Genomic DNA, 19,651 nt, shown 5'->3' with positions numbered 1-19,651 from the left:
CCCATACCCATTAGCAGTACCGCTCCCTCTCCCTGGCTTCCAGGCTCTGACAACCATTAATTTGTGTTTTGTGTCTTCACTTGCTGACTACTCAGGATCTCTCTTAGCAGTGGAATCATGCATTATGTGGTCTTTGGGGACTGGCTTCTTTTCCTTAGCAGAATGTTTCCAAGGTTCAACCATATTGTTGTATGTACAAGGGGGCTGCAAAAAGTTTATGGGAGAGTGGAATTGAAAGAGAAAAGAATTTTCCCATGAACTGTTTGGAATCTCCTCATATATAAGCACTCCATTGGTCAAAGAATATTCTCCATTATATGAATGTACCATATTTTGTTTACCCATTTCTTGTGGGTATTTAAATGCTTGTTGCCTATGCTTGTTGCCTATGCTTGTTGCCTATCGTGAATAATATTGCTGTGAGTGTTCATGTGCAAGTTTTTCTGTGAACATAGGTTTTTCCTTTTCCTGAGTCTATAACTCAGGATCACAGTCCTGGTGGTACGGTGGGTTATGTGTTGATCTGCTAACCACAAGGTCATCAGTTTGAAACCACCAGCCACTCGATGGGAGAAAAATGAGGCTCCCTACACCTGTTAAGATGTATAGCTCAGAAACCCACGGGGCAGTTCTACTTTGTCTTATAAAGTTGCTATGAGTTGAAATTGACTGAATGGAATTGAATTTTTTATTTTAGAATTGCTGGGTCATGTGGTACCCCCTAAAGTGGTACAGTGAGAGGGGTGGGGGGGTAAGCATTGGACTCCTATCCTAAAGGTCAGTGGTTCAAATCCTATAGAAATTCCATAAGAGAAAGATGAGGTAGTTTGCTTCCAAAAATGTTTACAGCCTTAGAAACCCAGTGAAGTAGTTGTGTTCTGTCCCAGCAAGCTGCTATGAGTTAGAATCAACTCAATGGCAGTGTGTTTGTTTTTTTGGTAAGGTGGTTCTACCTCAGTCTTTTTGAGGAAATGCCAACCTGTTTCCCAAAGTTACTGTTAATCATTTTTTTTCTATTCACATATATTAGGTGTCATATTTTTAAAATGTATTTCCTGACCCTAGGGTACATTTTCTTCTAAGAGTTTTAGAGTTTTTAGCTCTTACAATTTAGTCTTTGATCTTTTGAGTGAATTTTTAATCATAGGATGAGAAGTGGGTCAAGTTCATTCTTTTGCATGTGGATACCCAATTGTCCCAACACCATCTGTTGAGAAGACTTTTCTTTCCTCGTTGAATTGTGTTGGCATCCTTTAATAGCAGTTGCCTCTGCTTCTCCAATTAGTTTATGAGTAATAAAGTGATATCCTCGTACTGATGAGATCGCATGAATTCGCTAAAACCCTATGTCACCTTGACTTTTATAGGTAACTATCCGTGCTTCATATGCACCTGTCCCTTCAAAACCAGACACTTCTCCTCCGAGTACTGCTCCAAGCACTTCTCTTCAGGTCTCATCTCCCAAGTCTAAAATTAAACCTGCTAGAAATGTCACCAAAGTGAATGTAACTAAGTCTAAGACAAGTAAATCTCGGGCAACTTCATCCACTGCAAATAAGCGTAAAGCCCGGAAGGCCAGCGGAATAAGAGCTAAACGCAAACCCCAGGCCACTTACAACAAACAAAAGAGACAGCGCAACAGAACAAATAAACTCAGCACAGCTTTGAAGAACCTAAGGTAACTGCTTTTGTTCCTAATAAACAATACTAATTTCATTTCAGATATCCACCTGTCGTGTTGAACTTATTTGCCCATATTCACGTGATACCATTGCTCTGGCTTTAAGGCCAAGCAAAAAATTTAAAATAGTTAACTCTGTCGTCATCATCTGCTACACTAGCCCTGCAGTCCATCCCACATTATTTGAGTGGGTTCACTTGTTCTCTTTTATTCCTAATCTAGCTTGCTCTAAAACAGTATTTAGCTACTAAGTATTTGCAGATATTAATTTAAATGTATTAACCTCAATCGATCAACTGTTACTACGGCCAGCCCTCATTACTGTTTCTTCTCAAATCGTGAGCATTTTCTCTTGTCTCCATCAGGTTTCGTCGGGGAACTCACAAGTGTATTGAGTGCCGTTGGAAAATAAAAGATTTTGCAAGCCACTTTTCTACGTTTGTCCACTGTAATGTTTGCAAATACAACACCAACTGTAACAAAGCTTTTGTAAATCACATGATGAGGTGAGTTAAACATGTAAATCGCCCAGTAGCATTTGCCTTGAGGAAGTTTGTGTCTGCAAAACAGTTATCCGAGTGGAAGCCAGTTTGGCTCTGCCCGGATCTAAAACGGTGTAGCATCAACAGGACGCTTCTGCTATATGCTCCCCAGCTCCTTCCCCGCATCCACCAGGACTGATTTCTAGCAGATTAATAAAATTAGTATCGATTTGTGAGGGAACTTTGGGTTGCTGTGGGTATTTGTTTTTTCTTACCACAGCCCCATTTGAACCTCCATTCATTTCGAATTCTTACTCCCCTGTGACTTTTTCAGGACCTGTTCCCTCTTCTAGCCCAGCAGCTCCCATCATACTTAATAGTTGCTCCTCAGCCTCTGAGTTATCTCTCTAGGATACGACTTTGTTTGATCATGGAGGCCAGCCCGTCCTCAGTCTTCCCTCCTGGCTGATTTGCCTCTTGGATCTTTCTCTGTGCTCGGCTCTTAAATGACCACACAACTTAATTTAAAACAGCTCTGAATTCATGATCCTTGCCTCTGATTGGGAGCCCTGGTGGCACAGTGGTTGCACATCTAATGGTTACATGTCGGGCTGCTAACTGCAAGGTCGGCACTTGGAAACCACTGGCCAGTTGGGTGAGAAAGACCCTGCTTTCAAGTCCCGTAAAGAGTTTGAGTCTCCGAAACTCACAGGGGCAGTTCAGCCCTGTCCTCTAGTGTCACTAGGAGTCAGTTCAATTGCAGTGAGTTAGGTTGTTTATTTCTCTCTTTTTTTTTTTAGTGAGTGAGGCAGTGAGTTAGTGAGTCAGTGGGTTAGGTTTTAATACTTCATTTTTATCTCTAAATGTCAGTATAAACTTTTCAGTAACGTCATGATTTTATGCTTGTCTCAGTTGTTAACCTTGTCCTACTAGTTACTGTTTATCCTCTTCATTGTACCCAAATTACTTTTCTTTTGAAGTCACTCTTTGCTCTCCATCTAAATGTCAATCTCAGAAAGCTCACACTTTTTTCCAGAATCGGCCCTGTCCCACATCCTCTCCAATTCCATTCACCTTATTTCTTGTCTCTCCCACGGGCCTGATGCCTTTCCTAGACTTAGTTTCTTGTCTTCTTTCTGCCGTCAGCATTTGCAAATGGCTTGTTATTTTTCTTACCCTTTGCGATTCAAGGAGTGCCCGTACTTAACCAGTTAAAACTGCCCCTGGACACATCAGCCACCATGTCCTAATCAATAAGTAAAAGGATGGTATATGGCAGCTAGGCCTAGTGCTTTTCCAGCTTTTAGCTTGCAAGAGACTAACCTGAAGGACTTGTTTCAGAAAATTCTTGGAGGCTACTAACCGCAAAGTTGGCAGTTCAAAATCACCAGTCACTCTGCAGGAGAAAGATGAGGCTTTCTACTCCTGTAAAGAGTTAGAATCTTGGAAGCTCACATGGGGTGGTTCTACCCTGTCCTACAGGGGCACTGAGTCAAAATGGACTCAAGGGCAGGGAGTTTGGTTTGGGAATTTGAGAGCCATAATGGCGGCGAGTGTGCAAAATGTGATTGCGACAAAAGTTGTTGGATCAGCAAATGTTTGGGTGTGTATATTTTCACCCCAATAATTTTTTTACAGATTCCTGAACCCCATTTTCCGAGATAGCTTTCAGTCGTTTGCATTTCTAGTGAGCTCTTAAGTGATAAGGATACTGCCAGTGCTGTTACCGCCCTTCTCTGTCTTCTGCCTCCGCCTTTCTTTTTTTTAAAACATTTTATTAGGGACTCATACAACTCTCATCACAATCCATACATATACATACATCAATTGTATAAAGCACATCCGTACATTCTTTGCCCTCATCATTTTCACAGCATTTGCTCTCCACGTAAGCCCTTTGCATCAGGTCCTCTTTTTTCCCCTCCCTCCCTGCTCCTCCCCCCCTCATGAGCCCTTGATAATTTATAAATTATTATTTTGTCATATTTTGCACTGGCTGACGTGTCCCTTCACCCCCTTTTCTGTTGTCCGGCCCCCAGGGAGGAGGTCACATGTAGATCCTTGTAACCGGTTCCCTCTTTCCAACCCACTCACCCTCTACTCTCCCAATATCGCCCCTCACACCCCTGGTCCTGAAGGTATCATCCACCCTGAATTCCCTGTGCCTCCAGCTCCTATCTGCACCATTGTACATCCTACTTGCAAGGTAGAATTTGGATCGTGGTAGTGGGGCAGGGGGGGAAGCATTTAGGATGTGGAGGAAAGCTGTATTCTTCATCGGTGCTACATCGCACCCTGACTGACACATCTCCTCCTCTAGACCCCTCTGCAAGGGGATCTCCAGTGGCCAACAAATGTACCGCCCTTCTCTTAACACTGCTGGGCTAATTTCACACCTGGCTCTCCAGTCCTGGAAAACTGTCCCTATCCTCTTCAGAGGTGTCGGCTCTCACCAGTGATGATCAACTGTGGCTAATGCCAAGCTATTTGTTGCTTAGGAGAAGCATTGCTTCAGCTTGGGAGCTCTGCTTCGCTTCAGTTGCTTTCCTTTAACGTGACCCATCCTCAAAGAACTTTCTAAATGTTTGGTTTTCACAAAGATAAACAGTGGCAGTTGCCTCAGGTGGTGATTCCTTCTAAGATCTTAGGGCTTCTCCACCCCCACCCTCTTCCCTCACATTAAGAAAATAATTTTTATTACCATTAACAATTAATATTGTAAGCATAAGTTATTAGCAAGTACTTAGTAACTTGCCTTAAAAGAAAAGTAATCCGGTCTTTCTTGTCTCTCATCTGTCCAGCTCCCATAGCAACCATCCCAGTAAACGGTTTTACATTTTTAAGAACAGTACGGGAACTCCCAGGTAACCAGTTGATTTTCTTTCCTTCTTTCCATAGATAAACAGTGGTCACTTTGAACCCTTAATGTTGGGGTGCTTAGTTTGGAAATGTAAATGATTGCTGTTGGGCTGAACAGCCCCTTGGTTCTGGTCATTAGATTCTGAAACCAAAGTTGGGGTGGGGTGGTGAGTAGCCTGTCTTCTCAGGCTAGACTTGATGCCAATGATGTCAGTCCTTAAGGTGAGAATCTCATTTACCTTGCAAAATAAGAATAAAAATCAAGTCTTCCTGCAACATGCATGTATTAAAAAGACGTTTAAGAGACCCAATCAAGTAACTCCACCCTTCCCCCAACCACTGCCTGTTTGTCGCACAGCAGCACGGCATGTGTGTGTCACAGGGATGCTAGGAGCTAGGTCACTAGCATATCAAATAGCAGGAGCACCTGTGGTAGATGATAGGTTCCAGCAGAACTGCCAGCCAAGGAGAAAAGGCTTATCAGGCTACTTCTGAAAATTAGCCACAGAAAATATTCCAGATCACAGCATACTATCGTGTGAGAAAGTACTGGAAGATGAGCCCCCTAGGTGGAAAGACACTCAAGATACACAGCAACAGTGGGCTTGCTAATGCCAACCAGCATGAGAATGGGGCAGGGGGAGGCTGGAAGATACAGCGATAATGGCTCTTGTGAGGTTCTATATGAGGGTCGCTATGAGTTTTAATCGACTCGGCGACAAGTCATAGGAAAGTGCCTACCACTTATTCTACTTTGAAGTAAATTATAAAAACCCGAGTGGTTCTTGAACTATACAACCTTAATAATTTGGTAGTTTTTGTTCTTTTTGAAGTCAAAATCCACAGCCTATTCTCAGCAAAAACCTTTGATGAATGAATGGTTAGGGTTACACCACACACCTCAGCATTCACTGGTTTCCCCTGTCCTCGCTTTCTTTAGTTATTTTGCTCATGTACCAGATGTAGATATATGTAAGCTTAGCCACTACTTGTTTTCATGCTTTGGTTCATGGAAAAGATGGAAGAAGGAACAATGTTGTCACAGGGTCTTTGTATCTGTCATTCCCTCTGCCTGTTTTACTAGTTCGAGACCAGCCTGGTTAACTCCCTCACCCCCCATCCCTCTCTTCCACTCTTGCCTTTTCTTGATAGCCACCTTTTCACTACCTGCCATAATCTACATTGTGCTGTTTTGTTTATGGCGATGTCCTCTTGCTATATTGGTTTATTTGCCAGGCATTGAACAATGCCTGGCACAGAGTAGGCACTCCGTAATTAGGTGATGAATCAATTAGTGTCCGTGTTGAAACCAACCTCTGTGAGTGGTGGGCTCCATCTACAAAGTTGGACCAATCAGAAGACTATGTCTTCTAAAGAAGTTGGACCAATCAGAAGACTATGTCTTCTAAATAGGCTAGTGCAATTGTTAAAGCTGAGTCCACTTACTACTGGAAGCAGAGAATGAGAAAAGAATAAGCAATCTTAGCTGGCATTCCTGTAAAGCGTGTGCCACAATGGGAGGGCTGCGGTGCATTTCTAAAGATGCACGTGGAATTGTCCCCTGCGCTTTCCAAGCTTAGTTGTGTGCTGCTTAGTGTTTAAGTGAACTGCATGGTTTTGAAGGCCTGAGAAGGCTTTTCTCAACCTGAGGAGGGCTCTAATTTGGGAGTATGGGACTTAGCATATTTTCATGTGGCATCATTCTGTCAGACCATAATTTTGGGAGATAACTCATATATTGTCAGGATGAAATGTTCATTCTTTAGCTATTTATAGTGCACTTATCATGTATAACCCAGCATAAAGAAGGCAGTGAAAAACGCAGCCCTCAGAGTATGTATAGTGTAGTGATTGAAAATAACAGCATATGTGAGCATAACTGCAAGAATACAAGGAGGTTTGTTAAAGTGCACTGAGTCTTTAAAGGAAGAGAGGCTTCTTCTGATCAAAAGAGGCATGAGAGTATTCCAGTTGGAAGAAATACCCTGCATAAAGATCCCAAAATGAAAATGTAGAGAGCATACATGGAGAACTGCTAATGAAAAAGTTGAGTCCAAGATCCGCGTCATGTAGTAGTAAGACCCAAATCTGGGGGAAAGAGCATTTCTCCGCCCTTTGGTGTAGATCAAGTGTAACATCCAAGGGGAAATGTTTTTTGAGCATAGATGTCAATTGCAAATGCCTCAAAAACAAGGCTAGGAAGTTTGGCCTGACTTTAGAGGCCAGAGATAAACCAGCAATGTACCGAGTAGCCTTAAAAGCTTTGACAGGGATGCCAGGTGGGTTGTAGTTGCATGGAACACAGAGACTAGTTAGGACCATTGTTAATGGCTGGCTTACTACATACCCAGGTCAAGACAGGAGATAGGTGATATTAGAGCTTGTTTAATAACATGAACTCCAGAGTTGTGGATGGGGGGATGGGAGGACATAGGGTTCAAACTGATCTTGGCCCTTACCTGACTCTCCCCTTTATAAAAAAAGGCCATTATTTATAGCACTTGCCTCTTTAGATTGTAAAGTTTTGATGAGAAATAGCTGAGCCCTCAGTCTGGCCAGGCTAGTGGTGCTCAATAAGTGTTAAAAATGAATCTTTTATCCTGTATTTCCTTTTACTTTCCTCCTATCCCACTATCATGTTCAGCCTTCACTCGGGTTTTGGTAATTCCTCTTGGCTACATTGCCCTTATTGAGCCCCCACTCACCCCCCCCCAAAATTAATCTTCTAAAATATTTGAACGACTAAATGTTTTAAGGACGAAGGGAGTCTAAGGCAGCTACAGCTGTGCCACCTCGGTGCCAGGGTCAATAGCACCTGAAGCTGATTTTCATTGGATGGGGTCCCTGATTTTAGTTTTTTTTTAATATTTTATTAGGGGCTCATACAACTCTTATCACAATCCATACATATACATACATCAATTGTATAAAGCACATCCGCACATTCCCTGCCCCAATCATTCTCAAAGCATTTGCTCTCCACTTAAGCCCTTTGCATCAGGTCCTCTTTTTTCCCCTCCCTCCCCGCTCCCCTCCCCCCCCCCCCCCCGATTTTAGTTTTACGAAGATCACGTTCAGTGTGTAAATACACAGGAGCCTCAGGGGAGCCAGGAGTGTAAGATCTATTTCTTGTTACTCCTGTGCACGACGAACTTCAAAGATATATACTCAGCTACCGTGCTCTTTTCATCAAGCCTGCATGTTTCTTTTCTCATTTTATCCTCATTTAAATAAGACACCAGACTGTCGGCTCCATTAGCACACAGGCTATCCCCTTCTTTGTTAACCGGCGTATCCACAATACCTACTAGCACAGTATGTATGTGAAGCAGGTCCTCAGTAAACATAGAATTGGGTGAAGAAATGTTCCCTTCCATCTCAGCTCTGCAGATGCGCAAAGGCACAAGCAGGTGATGGATTTCCCCGGTTACTCACAAGACTAGGCTGTTGGGCTGTTGGCTACTAGCTATTCACAACTACTGTGAGGAGGCATGATTTCTAGACACAGACCGTTTTCTGGAAATAAATGGGAGCATACTGGGGACTAGGTGGTGGCATTTTCTAGAGAAGTGTGTCAGTTACCTCAAGTTTATATAACAAATAGGCAAGTGCCGGCTGTGACAGATAAAAGGGAAAGTGGGGGTTATTGCAGAGAAAAGTTCTTATCGAATGTGTCCGTGGAGTTTCTTAAAGGCTGAAACCTCTTACTGTCCTGCTTTCTTTTTCATAGGGGCATTACTCTCGTGTGCCTTAACTGTGACTTCCTAGTGGATGCTTCTGGCTTAGATCTTATGGCTAAACACTTAAGCCAACGTAAAACTCATACCTGCCAAGTTATAAAAGAGAGTGGTATGTATGTAATGCTTTGGATTTGTTTCTTGTTCTTTAAAAACTACTTATTCCAGTCCTGTTGTTCTGTCCCAATCACGGGTTCTTTACGTATTAAATCAATGCCCATTGTGTATACTGTTTTAAATATCTGAAACTCTGCTTCTTCCTTTCAGTTTCGGACACTCCCTTGAGATCCAGATCTGCTTCAGCGTAAGTTTCCTATTCTGTTTCATGCGTTTTCTTCTGATGGATTTTAGCACTGTTAACATTTGTTTAACGTATCATGAAGAGAAATGACGAATATTAAAGTATTTTGTTTTTGTTTTTGTTTTAAAGCTGCTTGTTGAAATAGATTCCTGCTCTATGGAGCTCGTGCAACCTGGTGCAAGACAAGTTGGAATTTCCTAAGTTCACAGTTGTGAAGTGTTTTCTTACACAGAGGCAGTTAAACGGCCATGTTCATGACACTAGCTCTCATTTACTCAGCTCTTTTCAGCTTTCAGATGGCACTAGATTCCTATTCCACCTTATCTTTGTGTCAGGTTAACATGTCTTAACGTATGTTTCGGGGTTTGTTTTTTTATCCCCCTGGTTTATTTGTTGTTGTTGTTATTGTTGTTTTTCCTTCCAGTTGGCCTCTTCCAAAAAATTACTTGTGTTGCTCGGGCCTTTTCTTAATTTGCTTAAAGTGATTGGTGGTGTTCTCTGCTGTGTACTTACTTCCCTCCCGAATATTACATTCCAAACAGTTATGATGGTGCATCTCTCTGTCTGACCTGCTTTCTCAGTCCATTTCCAAGAAGTCTTCTTGGTCCATTTCCTAGAAGTCTTACCATTTTAAAATCAGGTAGCCATTTCTCCCCCTCTCCTTGCTCCCCCCCCCCAACCCCCCCCATTCCTTGTCTGTCATTGTTCTGTTTTCCTATTTTTCAGATGCAGAAGCAACACAGAAATTTCCAAATCTATCCAGGGTACTCCTGGACAGTGTCCTCCGATGGACACAACTGATGGCTGTTCTTTCTGGCCGAGGAATGTGAATAATTTGACTGTGAGACCTCCTATAGTTTGTGGCCTCAAGAATTCCCACCTTAGGGAGAATCCCTTGATCCCTGGCTAGCCTGACAGAAGACTGGTGCTGACTGGGCCCAAGATGACCTCAGAACCCACTGAATTGAGCACAGTGGGCTCATGATATTAAGCTTGTGAGTCGGTTCTGACTGAGAAGAGTCTGTCAGAGCAGTGCTTTGGCTGCCGAGTCGGGCTTGGAGCATTCTAGCTCCTGCCCACAGAAAGCTAGGCTCCTGGAGGTGCTGAGGCTGAGGTCCCGTTCACATTCTGAAACTTGAGTTTCTCAAGTGACAGTTCCAAAGTTAACAGCTCTTTGTACTGTCACTGGAAATTTTATCTCCAGTATTTATTAGCCCTTAGGAATTAATCAACAGTACTAATATTCTGGGTTTTTAAAAATTTTAATAATTTTGGTTTTGCCTTTGATTTTTTTTTTATTTTGGCATGGGTTTGCCTATTTTTTATACGTCTTTTTATACTGTTCTGTCTAAAACTTTGTTGCGTGCTTTTTTTTCTGTGAAGAACTCTGAATTTCCTTAGACTCCTACACAGAGTTTTAACTAACTGCTAGGTCACCACGATGAGTCAGGAAAGAGATTGACAGCACATGACAAGAACAGCGACATTTGACAGTTGTACACTTAAGACATCCTCTGTCTGTCTCGGAACCATCCTTATTCAGTATCCTAACCATTTGTGAGTTCATAGATACAAAGAATTGGCGCAAACTCTTTGGCAAAACATTTCTGTACATTTAATACACAGTATCTTCTTAGCCATTAATGTAATTGCTTTGGATAAAGATAATATATTCAAAAATATTAGGACCAAAAATGCACTTGTTTCTTGTCCATATATATAGAGATGGATGTATATTTTTTTTAATTTGGTGTCTGTTTATTTTGGTTACCTTGAATAGAGATTTGCTGAACAGTTTTGATGTTATTACTTATTTTTTTAATAAAAGTTGAATTCTTCAAGTGCCCTGGAAATTACTTTCTAAGAAGTGACTTCCTATAAAAAGTATAGTCTTTGTACAGTTGTTTCTTTCCTGTAAAGAGGACCAATGCTTTGCTCGTCTCAGGGAAGGCTGCTTGCTTTATCTCCTGAATGCATCTTGCAGTCTTTCCTGCAGCACCCATTTATACTTCCCTGACTTCTTGAATATGCTCAGTAACCACGAAGGTAGTCAGGCTCAGGAGTTGTTCCCACTCAATCTCAAGTCGTGTTTTCCTGGAACATCAGAATCTTTCTAATTGGATTTTTAAATAGATTGTTCCTGGTCATTTATAATGAAAAATATATACATTTGTTTTACCTTTACCAACTTATATCTGCTGAGAATGATTTCCTGAAGTCTCCCATTTCTCGGTAGTAGATGTGGGGATATTTCTTTTTTTTCCTTATGCAGCTCTTATTTTGAGTTTAAAAATGCGTTTATTGCAGAATGCTGGTAGGAAGGCAACAACCTCTGATTTGTCATTTTTTTATAAAGTTCGTTTATTCCATGCTGTATAATAAAGATAATGTGGCTACAGTTAAAAGCTTCGTTCTATGGGAATTCTGTACTGGCATAACAGTGCAGTCATTTCTGCATTGCTAGAATAAATTTTAAAAGGCTCTTGTATGTTTCTTTTCAAAAAATGATGAATAGAAGATGGCACAAAAAAGTCTTTTTTTTTCCTTACTCATTTTGTAGGAGGCAGTATTTTTACAGGCCACAGTTTTCACTGCATCTATTTTTAATACGCCCTGTCATCTCTGAATTCAGCATCATTCAAAACAGAAGTCCACACCTTATCGCAGAATTTGTATGTATTTAGAGAGCCCCTGACATTGGCTATGCCTGACTCTCTGAACCACAGCTGGAATTTATTGCCTTATCAAACTGAAGAACTTGAAGAGCAAGTTGGGGGGGTGATCTGTTGAGACTATCTGAGTTCATCTAGGCTCTAAGACTATTTCCCATTGTGGTATTTCTGTGTAACTGTTCAGCCACGGCTTAAGTGGAAGATGTCATTTCTCTTACTCAGACTTGCACTGATATCCTGTAGGGAAGGCAGAGTCGTATATTTCCTGTCTATTTTTTTTTATTTTTTCAAGTTTCAAACGTTTATCCAGAAAAAATTGTTACTCACATAATGCCACTCTGCATTTGCCCATACTTTCTCGGCCTGGGCCATTCTTGAGAACTACAGTAAGCCACATTCGAACTGTACTGATATTGTAGGTAAACAGCTACTTTCTGGGTGTGGAGGGAGTAGAAGATGGGGGCCTGAGAGATGAAATAGACCATGTAGGGCCTTCTATACAAGTGCCCAGTTTTGGCATCTACTTGGAAATAGAAAGATATAAAGGAATATTATATACCTCAGTATATAGAAAACAAAGATATTAAAAAATGTGTAACATAATCAAGGGCTCATGAGAGGGAGGAGAAAATGAGCAGATACAATGACACAAGTAGAAATGTTTTGAAAATGATAATAATATGTACAAATGTGTTTGACACAATAGATGTATTTATCGATTGTGTTAAGAGCTGCAAGAGCTCCCAATCAAATGGTTTTTAAAAAGAAAGAAATGTAAACATACAGAATAGTGTCATCAGGATTGATCTAGAACAGTGGTTGCATAGGTGCTTAAGTGTTGCGTTTTGGAGAGACCCATCCTGAAGATTGCACCAACAGACTCCATTGCTGGTTTGAATGTGAGGGGCGAGAGTGGTGAGGGCAATGCAGCTGTTGGCCTTTGCAATTGGGTAGAAGGTATTGGTATTTACTGGGAAGACAGATTTTGGGTGGGGGGAGATGAGGGAGGGTTTTTTAGTTGGGACATGTTTTGAGTTGGAGATGCCCATGAGAGATCCATGCGTGCCTTCGGAGTTCAGGGCAGAGGTTCAGTCTTGTCAGTAAAATAGTGTTTCTACAAGTCAGGAGACGAGATGACCTGAGGGATAAAGACTGAGACAAGGGGAAGATAAACTCGGGGGCATCCCGGCAGTTGAGATGTTCCTGATGTACCTAAACCATACCATACCAAACTCACTGCCATAGAGTCGATTCGGACTCATAGCAACCCCTCTAGGACAGGCAAAACTGCCCCTGTGGCTTTCTGAGACTATAATTCTTTCCCGGACTAGAAAGCCGCCACTTTTTTCATTGGAAACTACCAGCTGCTCTGTGTACCCACTGCCACCAGGGCTCCTTCCTGTTGCACTAAGGGACGGTGAATTCTCAACATGTTGCCATACAGATGCTTCTATTTATAATATCAGAAAGTTGTAGACTCATTGTTAGACTTTCAAAAATCTAAGCTCATCTCCCAAATCTATCGAAAATAACATCTTAACCACAAAAAGACAATCCAATGGAAAAACTAGGCACAAGACAAACAAGGTATCCAGGAGGTCAAAAACCATAGGAAGAAAGGTTCAAGGTCATTAGCATTAAGTGGTGAAAGAACTAAGAACACTGCACACCCAACACTTTCGGCAAAAGTCACTAAATAATGCTGGAGAGGAGGTGGAGAGATTGGGATGCTTTTATATTGCTGATGGGACTGAAGAATTGTGTAAGCACTATGAAAATTAGGGTGATACTTCAATGTAAATCAGTACCTTACGGTCCAGCAATCTCTCTGCTGGGTCTATACTCGAAAGAAAGTGTAAAACACGGACATGTACACAGTTATGTTTCTCTATTGCAGCAATTTCCACAATACCTAGAACAACCAAAAACTAGCATACATAAACAAGCTCTGGTATAGAGGGAGTATTGTGTCAATAAAAACAATGAGAACTCTAAACAATATAAGACTTGGACAAAACTAAACATTATACTTGGCAAGCTCAATCTTGCAAAGATAAATATTTAATATCACCATTTTTAAAAGGTGAACCAAGAAGTAATGTACTTTACACACCAATAGACAAAACGACTATAAGGAGACCAAGAATGGGGTCAAGGTGGGTGAGAATGGAGGGTTTAACAGGATATGTTTAATTTCTTTAGATGGGCTGTGTAATACATATTTTAAAAGAAGCTAAATTCAAAGGTTTGACAGTTTGGGGCATATATTTCAAAGCACATCCCAAAATGCTACATTCAGTACATACTAAAAAAGAACAAAGTTATGTTGGGACACAAATTTTTTTTTTTAAGTCTAAGCACTACAAACCCAGGGTTTTTTGTTTGTTTTAATCATGGTTGCTTTCGATGACTTACAACTCAATGCAGCTTACAATGTTCTTAATGCTTGCCTGCCACTTCCTTGTAACTCATGCTGAGTTTACCACTCTACCTACTTACCTGCTTTTCTTGAAACTATTTTTGACTTAATTATAAATGACCGACTTCATCTCAAATACTTCAAGCCTTCAGCAGCTTGCTAAGAAGCCGAGGAGATTTGCTAACCAAGTCCACAGGAAACCCTTAAGAACGGTCAGCGTGGTGGAGTGGTTATGAGCCCAGACTGCTGTAAACTTGCCAGTGTGTGACTGGGGGCTTTTGACTTGACTCCTGTGCCCCAGTTTTCTCATTTGTAAAATGCAGATTTTCATAACACTTATTAGGGCTAATGAAAGAAGGAGAGCAGTTCATCTATATATAGCTCTTAGAACCAGGACTTGACAAACACTGCAAGTGTGAGCCTTCATAGATACCATTAATGTGTTTCTGCCATTCATGATACTGTTTATTGCATATTTTTATCTGATGAAAATAATGTGACCCCTTGACAAGTACAACTACATCATTGGGTTGTCAATGACGGATTTTTCAGAAGTAGGTTCCCAGGCCTTTCTTCTGTGGGGCTTCTAGGTGGTGTCAACCCTCCAACCTTTTCAGTGAAGCCCTAGGCTCCAGCCTACCGTGTTTCCCCGAAAATAAGACATACCCATAAAATAAGACATAGCAGGATTTCTAAGTATTTGCACAATAAAGCCATCCCCCGATAATAAGACAAAGTGATAGGCGTGGCTCTGCAGCATACTGGCGCTGCATGGTCACAAAGACGGGCAGCCCGTCTCATCTGCCCCATAGTGTCAGCTGCTATTGTGGAGGTGACTGGAGGGGTGTGGGCAGCCCCATCAACAAGGTCGGCTCCCCCTGTCAGGTCCCGGTCGTTTTGTGCATGCTGCAAGCTGAGGCAGAGAGGGAGACACGGACAGTGAGAGTAACAGTCTCCGTGAAGTGAGGAGCAGGATGCTCTGCTTTAGGTGGTACTGTGTCCTCGGGGAAGAAGGAAAGCCATGGCTGCCGTTTGATTCAGCACTGTGGGCCCATGTTCCAGAAGAAGATGGCATATGTGAGTACATGTAGATTGTTACACCATATTTATTAAAAATAAGACATCCCGTGAAAATAAGCCATAGTGTGTCGAGGAAAACTATGACTGTCTTATTTTCGGGGAAACACGGTACTTTGCCTTGCAATTGTAGCTTTTTTCTTTTCTCCGCAAATAAGATCTTTTATTTGTCACCATTAAAAACGAATTTTACACAGGTCCTTGAAGGTGACATATAGCCCTTAGTTCATTCCACTTGAGTGCCTGTCTCCAGTAACTTCCAGAAGGACTACAGTCAGCAGCATCGGAGGCCATCTCTTAACACCTCCGACTTCCCTACAGCCACCGGGTAGGGGTCAGACGCCTCCCTCCATCCTTTACCTATTCTGTGGCCATTATCTATTGCAGTGGCCACACAGAATTCACACACACTACAAGCAATTATGGAGGTCTATGAAGGAAGTTACTAGCTTACCACAGGTTATGTCGCAGTCATTGGTCCACAGCAACACCTCTCCTCAGCCAGTAAGTAGCCAAGTCTCTCCAGTTCACAGCCTCTCAACCACAGGGTCCCTTGCCTTTTGCTTCTGAGACAGACAGCCATTCTGGCTGTCACTGGCCCACAGTTCCATAGTCTAAGGCTAGATGAGAAGGTACCCTCTGCTTTGTGTGTCTGCGTCTCGGGGGAGCGCTATGCCGTGAAGGGAGCGCAGCCCTAAAGTACAACGAGCTGTGTGTCTCACCATCTGTTAACCTTGCCGAGCCTCCACTGCCTCATCAGGGAAAGACAATACTTGTTTTCTCTCGAGGTTGCTGTTTAAGCATTAGAATATATGTTCAATAAATGTTACTGTCACGCTATGTTTAGCTGTAAGAGGTTCCCATCCACCTTGGGAGAAAGATGAGGCTGTCTGCTTCCATAAAGATTGGCAGCCTCAAACATTTTTACTATGTCTCAGGCTCGCTATGAGCCAGCATTGACTCAATGGCAGTGGGGATATGGTTTGGGGTTGCTACTACTGAGAGAACACCCTGGAAACCACCCCTCCAGGGAATCTTCTCCTCAGGAGTTTTAATAGCCACCCACCAGCACTGGCCCCCCCAAAACTGCCATCAAGGCAATGCCCATTCATGGTGACCCTATAGGAAAGACTAGAACTGCCCCTGTGGGTTTCCAAGACTGCCTCGCCTTTCCTCCTAGGAGAGGTTGATGGTTTCTAACTGCTGACCTTTCAGTCATCAGCCCAGTGCATTCTTTATCAAGATAAGCAAACCCTTTAAAAAGGCATGGGAGGTCAGAGAACATTGTCCTCCACCCACTCCCCAAAAAACATTGTTGACCAGTATCCTTTTACTGAAAACTTCTTGTGTATTATTATTACTAAAGATTCAATGCTTCCCCAAATCTTGGCTACTTACTTATTCAACATACTCTTAGTTTTGTGACAACGTGTCACTGCCATGGGTGCTTTACGCAAGCGATCTTTCCCTTGGAACCTTGGGTTGACAAGATTTGAGATGGGGTGGCTCAGTCATGGAATGGGTCCGACTCTTCACCTAATTTCTGACTTCCCCAGTCTTCATCTTTTCTAGGTCTGAACCTGAAGAGACTCGTTATAACAGAATAGAACTAAAAGTTTGATGTTGGACCAGTTGCTTTTTGTTTGCTTGTTTGATTGTTTTTTTTTGGGGGGCATAGAGAATGAAATATAGCAGATCTTCAGAGCATAAGAATCCTTGGTCAATCTGTAGTTACTTCCAGCATGGAAAGAAAACGAGGCTACTTAGCCCAGTTGTCCACTTTATTGGTGGAATAAATGTGAAGCGATTTGAAAAGTTGGCCTTGTCCTCAGCCACTTCCAGTTTCGTTCTAAGTGAAGTGCAATGGAAAGAATGTCACCAAGAGTCAGAATACCAGAGTGAAAAATCCAGCGCTCTCACTCACTATGTGGTCCTGTGACCTCTTCTGAATATCAAACATGAATCTAGTCAACTCAGCTGTTTTTTTCTAACTGAATGATTGGGATCAGGGTGGAGGGAGACCTTAAAATTCTTTAAAATTTCCTAAAACCCCAAAATCTCATTGCCTTCTAGTTGCTTCTGATTCATTGTGAGCTTATAGGACAATGTGGAACTGCCATCTTGGCTGTCACAGCTTTCTCCTGCGGAGCGACTAGTGGCTTCAAACCACAGAACAGACCTTTCAGTGAGCAGTTGAGTACTTAACCACTGTCACCAGGGCTCTTCTGATGTCCTCCTCTTGTTAGGTGGCAGGCGTTAAGTGGGTGACGCAACAGCTCAATGTACAACAGAGTGAGACACTGTCTGGTCCTGCACCATCCTCACAATTGTTTGAGCCCATTGCTTCAACCACTGGGTCAGTCCCTGTCCTTGCGGGCCTTCCTCTTTTTTACTGACCCTCCACTTTACCCAGCATGATGTCTTTCTCCAAAGTCTGTGAGATTAAAGTCTCATCATTGTTACTTCCAAATGAGCATTCCAGCTGTATTTTGTCCCAAACAAATGGATTCATTGCTCTGGCAGTCCCTGGAATAGTCAATATTCGTCACCATAACTGAATTCAAAGACATTGATGCTTCTCCTCCACTCTTCCTAGTGGTAAAGGATAGTACCCAAAAGTTTGCCCCTATGCAACATTTCACGTGCATCGTCTCATTAAAGGTGGTGTCATGGTTATATGTTGGCCTGCTTAACCACAAGGTCAGCATTTTAAAGTGACCAGCCTCTCCGAGGGAGAAAGACACGGCTTTCTACTTGCGTTAATAAGGTCAGCAGTTCGAGACAACCAGCCGCCCCACTGGAGAAAGATGAGGCTCTAGTTCCGTTAACAGCAACACTTTGGGAGACTCTACCCTGTCTTACAGGGTCACCACAGATCAGCATCAACTCAGTGTCAGTAAGCTTAGGTTTGGTTTGGATCTCATTTAAAGTTTCCCCCAAGATCCTGTGAAAAGGAATTTCAAGCCCATTTTAGAGACAAGGGGTTTTTCTGAAAATTAAATGATATCAAGAAACACTCAAGTACTCATGCCTTATATTACAGAACCCCCATTTCCCTGTCCCACCTCCCTCCCACCCCAAGTTAGTTTTTAAAGAGAGAATCTGTACTCTTCATAACTCATTTCTGATCCATGGACAACTGAGCACCTCACCCAGAGACCTAAAGCCCCATTGTCTATAGCTGGACTCCACACTCACTGCCATCGAGTCCATGCTGAATCAAGGCAACCCTATAAGACAGGGCTGAACGAGAATTTTCCAAGCAGGTAACTGTTTATGAGAGTAGAAAGCCTCGTCTTTCTCCCATGGAGTGGCTGGTGGAGTCCACCTCCTGGCTCTTCGGTTTGACAGTCCACCAGGAAACCATTCTGCCACCAAGGCTCCTTCCTCAGATCCCAGCAATCCCTGCCCCAGGTTTTAGGCCAAAGCCTGAATGAAGAGAACATTTTACCAGAACAAACCCTGGCATCTCACCCCAGTGGCCAGCTGCTTCTTAGTCCTCAGTAAAGCCAAGATGGAACCAGCAGCCTCAGCATGCCCTCCTCTCCGGCTTGAGAGAAGAAGTTGAAGAGTTAGTCTTTGCTTTGGGATCTGTAATTTGACATTCATATGTTTAACCCCTGGTCTCATTTGGTGTCTGTGTGTGCCTCAGAGGCTGCTATGAAGATTAAGCACACACTAGTAGTTATTAGGAACCCTGGTGGGGTAGTGGTTTTAAGTTGGGCTGTGATCTGCATGGTCGGCAGTTTGAAATCACCATCAGCTCCTCGGGAAAAAGATTGGGCTTTCTACTCCCAGAAACTGACCGTCTCAGAAACCCACAGGGGTGCTGTCAGTCCACATGGACTCAGGCAGGGAGTAGTAGTAAGTAGAACCAAGATGCTCAATCCATTTTATCTGCTGAATGTAGAGCCCCCAAACCAGGCTAGGTTTGACAGCACCTATGATAGGTAGATTTTTTTTTTCTGCCAACATGGCACCTATAAGAAGATATGGGTGGAGGTTAGTCTGTCAATCAGATACATGGTTCTCTGGAGGTACTCTCCTCTTTTCTCTCTCTCTCTCTCTCTCTCTCTCTCTCTCTCTCTCTCTCTCTCTCTCTCTCTCTCTCTCTCTCTCTCTCTCTCTCTCTCTCTTCCCTCCCCCACCCCTTTCTCTCCTTCACCTTCCCGCTGGTGAGCCATGCTGAGGCCCACCAGAACCCTGTGATGAATTGCACCATTGGATCCACACAGCCTTGCACCCACCGGCCTGTGATGTTCCTGCATTCTACATCCCTGCAGGTGGCTGCGTGAGTCTGAAGAGGGACTTACGGACTAGTATCAGACTTATGGATTAGTATCAGACTGAATAGATTTGATGTGGACTGGGCTGGGATGTTTGCTTGATATAGAATTACTCCCAAATATAAAGTTTTCTCTTG

General features: G+C 42.7%; 1 protein-coding gene and 1 pseudogene across 2 annotated transcripts in view; one reads left to right on the top strand and one right to left on the bottom strand.

Annotated features, from left to right (window-relative positions):
- ZNF280C (zinc finger protein 280C) overlaps nt 1-10,463 on the top strand; it is a 58,342-nt gene extending 47,879 nt beyond the window's left edge. For both annotated transcript variants that reach the window (XM_075538695.1, XM_075538693.1), the window contains exons 15-20: nt 1,368-1,678; nt 2,047-2,187; nt 4,965-5,027; nt 8,753-8,871; nt 9,027-9,063; nt 9,190-10,463. In XM_075538695.1, the coding sequence (XP_075394810.1) occupies nt 1,368-1,678; nt 2,047-2,187; nt 4,965-5,027; nt 8,753-8,871; nt 9,027-9,063; nt 9,190-9,205 (687 nt within the window). In that variant the 3' untranslated portion in view covers nt 9,206-10,463. The remainder of the gene's footprint in view (nt 1-1,367; nt 1,679-2,046; nt 2,188-4,964; nt 5,028-8,752; nt 8,872-9,026; nt 9,064-9,189) is intronic.
- Nucleotides 10,085-19,412, bottom strand: LOC142433753 (transcription initiation factor IIA subunit 2 pseudogene; annotated as a pseudogene).
- Nucleotides 19,413-19,651: the final 239 nt, after the last annotated feature.

The sequence above is a fragment of the Tenrec ecaudatus genome, chromosome X (assembly GCF_050624435.1).
Source record: "Tenrec ecaudatus isolate mTenEca1 chromosome X, mTenEca1.hap1, whole genome shotgun sequence".
In the NCBI taxonomy this organism is placed as follows: domain Eukaryota; kingdom Metazoa; phylum Chordata; class Mammalia; order Afrosoricida; family Tenrecidae; genus Tenrec; species Tenrec ecaudatus.
Note: the sequence above shows the minus strand (reverse complement) of the source record. Positions and strands in the feature narration are given on the sequence as shown.